Source organism: Octodon degus, unplaced genomic scaffold (genome assembly GCF_000260255.1).
Source record: "Octodon degus isolate 3935 unplaced genomic scaffold, OctDeg1.0 scaffold00039, whole genome shotgun sequence".
Taxonomy (NCBI): Eukaryota; Metazoa; Chordata; class Mammalia; order Rodentia; family Octodontidae; genus Octodon; species Octodon degus.
The window spans coordinates 15,117,101-15,120,374 of NW_004524615.1; the positions used below are offsets into that span (position 1 = coordinate 15,117,101).

Genomic DNA, 3,274 nt, shown 5'->3' on the forward strand with positions numbered 1-3,274 from the left:
ACACACACACACACACACACCCACACACACACCCCTTAACCTCTACGTAAATTATACTAGCTATTAAAATGGATTGGAAGAACTAAAGTTTGAAATTAAATCGACCACACAGGTGATATTGCAATACAAGAAATCTACACTTAGTAGTCAGGGCTGGGGATGTGGGTCAGTGGTAGCAAATTTACTTCGTATGTGGGAGGCCCTGAGGTCTATCCTCAGGACACTCCCAGAAAATCATAGTCTCCAGTCTTCCTAGGATTCCCTGCTTCTGGTTCTCTCAGTCATTTACAGTTGTGCTGGTGAATATCAACGAGGGGGAGAAGGAGAGAAAAATAGAGAGAGCGGAGTGGTCAGGTGAAAGGGAACAGCTTGTAACTCAGACAAACGTGGGTTTGGACTCCAGCTCAGCACCTTGCTGTGTGGTTAGGAACAAGCTGCAAAAGTTCTGTTGGTCATAGTCTCTTCTTGAGATAGAGATAATTAAAAGTACTTGGCACATTTTGTAAAGTTTAGAGGTAACAACAAGATGGTGATGACCGTCGGGCTTGATTAATGGCAGGTCTTTCTCGTGCTGAGACTCTACCGATGAGAGACGGTACCCCGTGACTTGATGGTTTGGTTTACATAGCTCTGCAAGGCTCCCACATCCAATCCCTTACTTTGACTGTCCTGGCAATTTAACTTTTACATTTCTGTTAGGTGCTTTTAATAACTTGCTATGGGTCATTGACTTAGAAACTCAAGAGTCCTCTCTCATAGGATCTCTTTTGAGATAAGGAGAAGTGGAGAATTTAGGGCATGAGAGCGACTTTCAAAGAAAAGCCGATCATTGTTTTCATTCAGCTCTTGTCAATGTTTTCTCTTCTCCTTTATCAGCGAGCTACTTCTCAGTGGACTCCTCTGGCCAGATGGAATGCTCTTGTTTTCTTGAAAGATGAAAGGAGGCAGCCATGAGTGAGCCAATAGACAGTTTAGTAAATGCTTCTGATTTTCCCAATGATGGAGCTGCTTTTGGAAATTGCACTGATGAAAAAATCCCATTCAAGATGCATTATCTCCCCATTATTTATAGCATCATTTTCATCGTGGGCTTCCCAGGGAATGCGGTGGCAATTTCCACTTACATTTTCAAAATGCGGCCCTGGAGAAGCAGCACCATTATCATGCTGAACCTGGCCTGCACAGACCTGCTGTATCTGACCAACCTCCCTTTCCTGATTCACTACTATGCCAGTGGTGAAAACTGGATCTTCGGGGATTTTATGTGCAAGTTCATCCGCTTTGGTTTCCACTTTAACCTGTATAGTGGCATCCTCTTCCTCACCTGCTTCAGTGTTGTCCGCTACCTTGTGATCATTCACCCAATGAGCTGTTTTTCCATCCACACAATTCGATGGACAGTGGCCGCCTGTGCCGTGGTGTGGGTCATTTCCTTGGTGGCTGTCATGCCCATAACTTTCCTGATCACATCGACCACCAGGACCAACAGATCCGCCTGTCTGGACTTCACCAGCTCGGATGACCTCACTACTATCAAGTGGTACAATTTGATTTTGACTGGCACCACCTTTTGCCTCCCTTTGGTGATAGTGACTCTGTGCTACACAACCATTATCAACACCCTAACCCAGGGGCCTCGGACGCACAGCTGCTTCAAGCAGAAAGCCCGAAGGCTGGCCATTGTGCTCCTCATTGTGTTCTATATATGTTTTTTACCCTTCCATATCTTGAGGGTCATTCGGATTGAATCTCGCCTGCTTTCCATCAGCTGCTCGGTTGAGAATCACATCCATGAAGCCTACATCATTTCACGATCGTTAGCTGCCCTGAACACCTTTGGGAACCTGTTACTATACGTGGTGGTCAGCAACAACTTCCAGCAGGCCATCTGCTCCTCAGTGAGAGGGAAGCCCAGTGGGGCCCTGGAGCAGACAAAGAAAGGCAGCTGCTCGATGAACCCTTAAAATACTGTACTTACAACAACAACAACAACAGTAAAAAGCGTGTTGATTCTTTCTCTATCACTGCTAACAAGTCCAGACTACTTCACCCAATGGAATTCCTAGTAAACATTGTGAATTTGGGTTATTTTATGCCAAAGCCAAGAACAGGACAAATTGTTCTTTGCAAATGTTTGTTGAGGTGCTCCTGAGGGTGGAAATAAGAATAAGACACTTATACAATTATCAACCACTGGGACGCAGGGCATCTGGAAGAATATTGTTCCTGCCAAACTTTGCTTTAAACTGATTAAACTAGAGATTAATCAGTTTTGTGGATTGATGTAAGCCAATGAAAACAGCTCATTGATGTGCATGTGAATGGCTGCTGCGAGTGCTTGCGAGGTACTTGGTGTGTTATGTTGTTATTGTCATAAGACATCTTCAAAGTTGTTATTGAATGCATTTATAAAAATTAGCAAGTCATATTTGTAATTATCAACATTAGCTAGGGAGAGAGAGACACATTTGGGGAACAGAAGTGCTTTCAAGTGTCATGTACGTACTGGGCATGAAGGCAAATCTCACACTTGATTTCTGTGGCAGAATGCTAGGGAAACTCTAAGTGTAGATAGATTTTCTTTTTTTAATGACCATAATGTAAATATATCTATTGAAACAGTTTTGATTTATCAGTTTGCTTGTCAATAAGTGTAAATATTTCAGAATATACCTAGCCATGACACTTAGAACTGTAATAAATATCTTGATATAATTAATAAACTTATTTTTTAAAATCACTGAATAGGTTGGTTGTATTTTTTTTTCCTGCAACAATGTTACTTTGCCACTATTATATTGACATGAATCTTATTTTGTCCCTTGTTTGGAGACAAAAAGGATTTGACAAATCACTCTAGAATAAGGCTGGAATTAATGGCTTCATCAGGGATTCTTCATGACTTCCAGGTTGTCTAGAACACTGCCTCTGACTTAGTCCTAAGTTAGGATGCCCCCCAGGAGCCCCTGGCAGGATGTAGGATGGGTGGGAGAGCAAAGGGGAGTTGACAACTCTGAATGTGAGCTTCCCTGCAGCATCTTGGTCCTCTCTATCCAGCTTTCCAGCTGTCCTCGCTTGGGCTTCTGTAACCTAGACAGTAAGCTATTTCCTTTGAAGATTGTGCCTTGCTCTGTCATGATGTTTGCACAGGAGGTTCAGAGGTCCAGGTGGAACCTAGGCAGCTCTCTGGCTCACTCTTTCTTTCTCTTTCTTTCTTTCTTTCTTTCTTTCTTTCTTTCTTTCTTTCTTTCTTTCTTTCTTTCTTTCTTTCTTT

General features: G+C 42.7%; 1 protein-coding gene across 1 annotated transcript; it reads left to right on the top strand.

Annotated features, from left to right (window-relative positions):
• Positions 1 to 950: 950 nt before the first annotated feature.
• Oxgr1 (oxoglutarate receptor 1) lies at positions 951 to 2,606 on the top strand. Its single transcript, XM_004631203.2, has one exon. It carries the CDS (start codon positions 951 to 953, stop codon positions 1,962 to 1,964), a length of 1,014 nt encoding a protein of 337 aa, XP_004631260.1. The 3' UTR covers positions 1,965 to 2,606.
• The last annotated feature ends 668 nt before the right edge of the window (positions 2,607 to 3,274 follow it).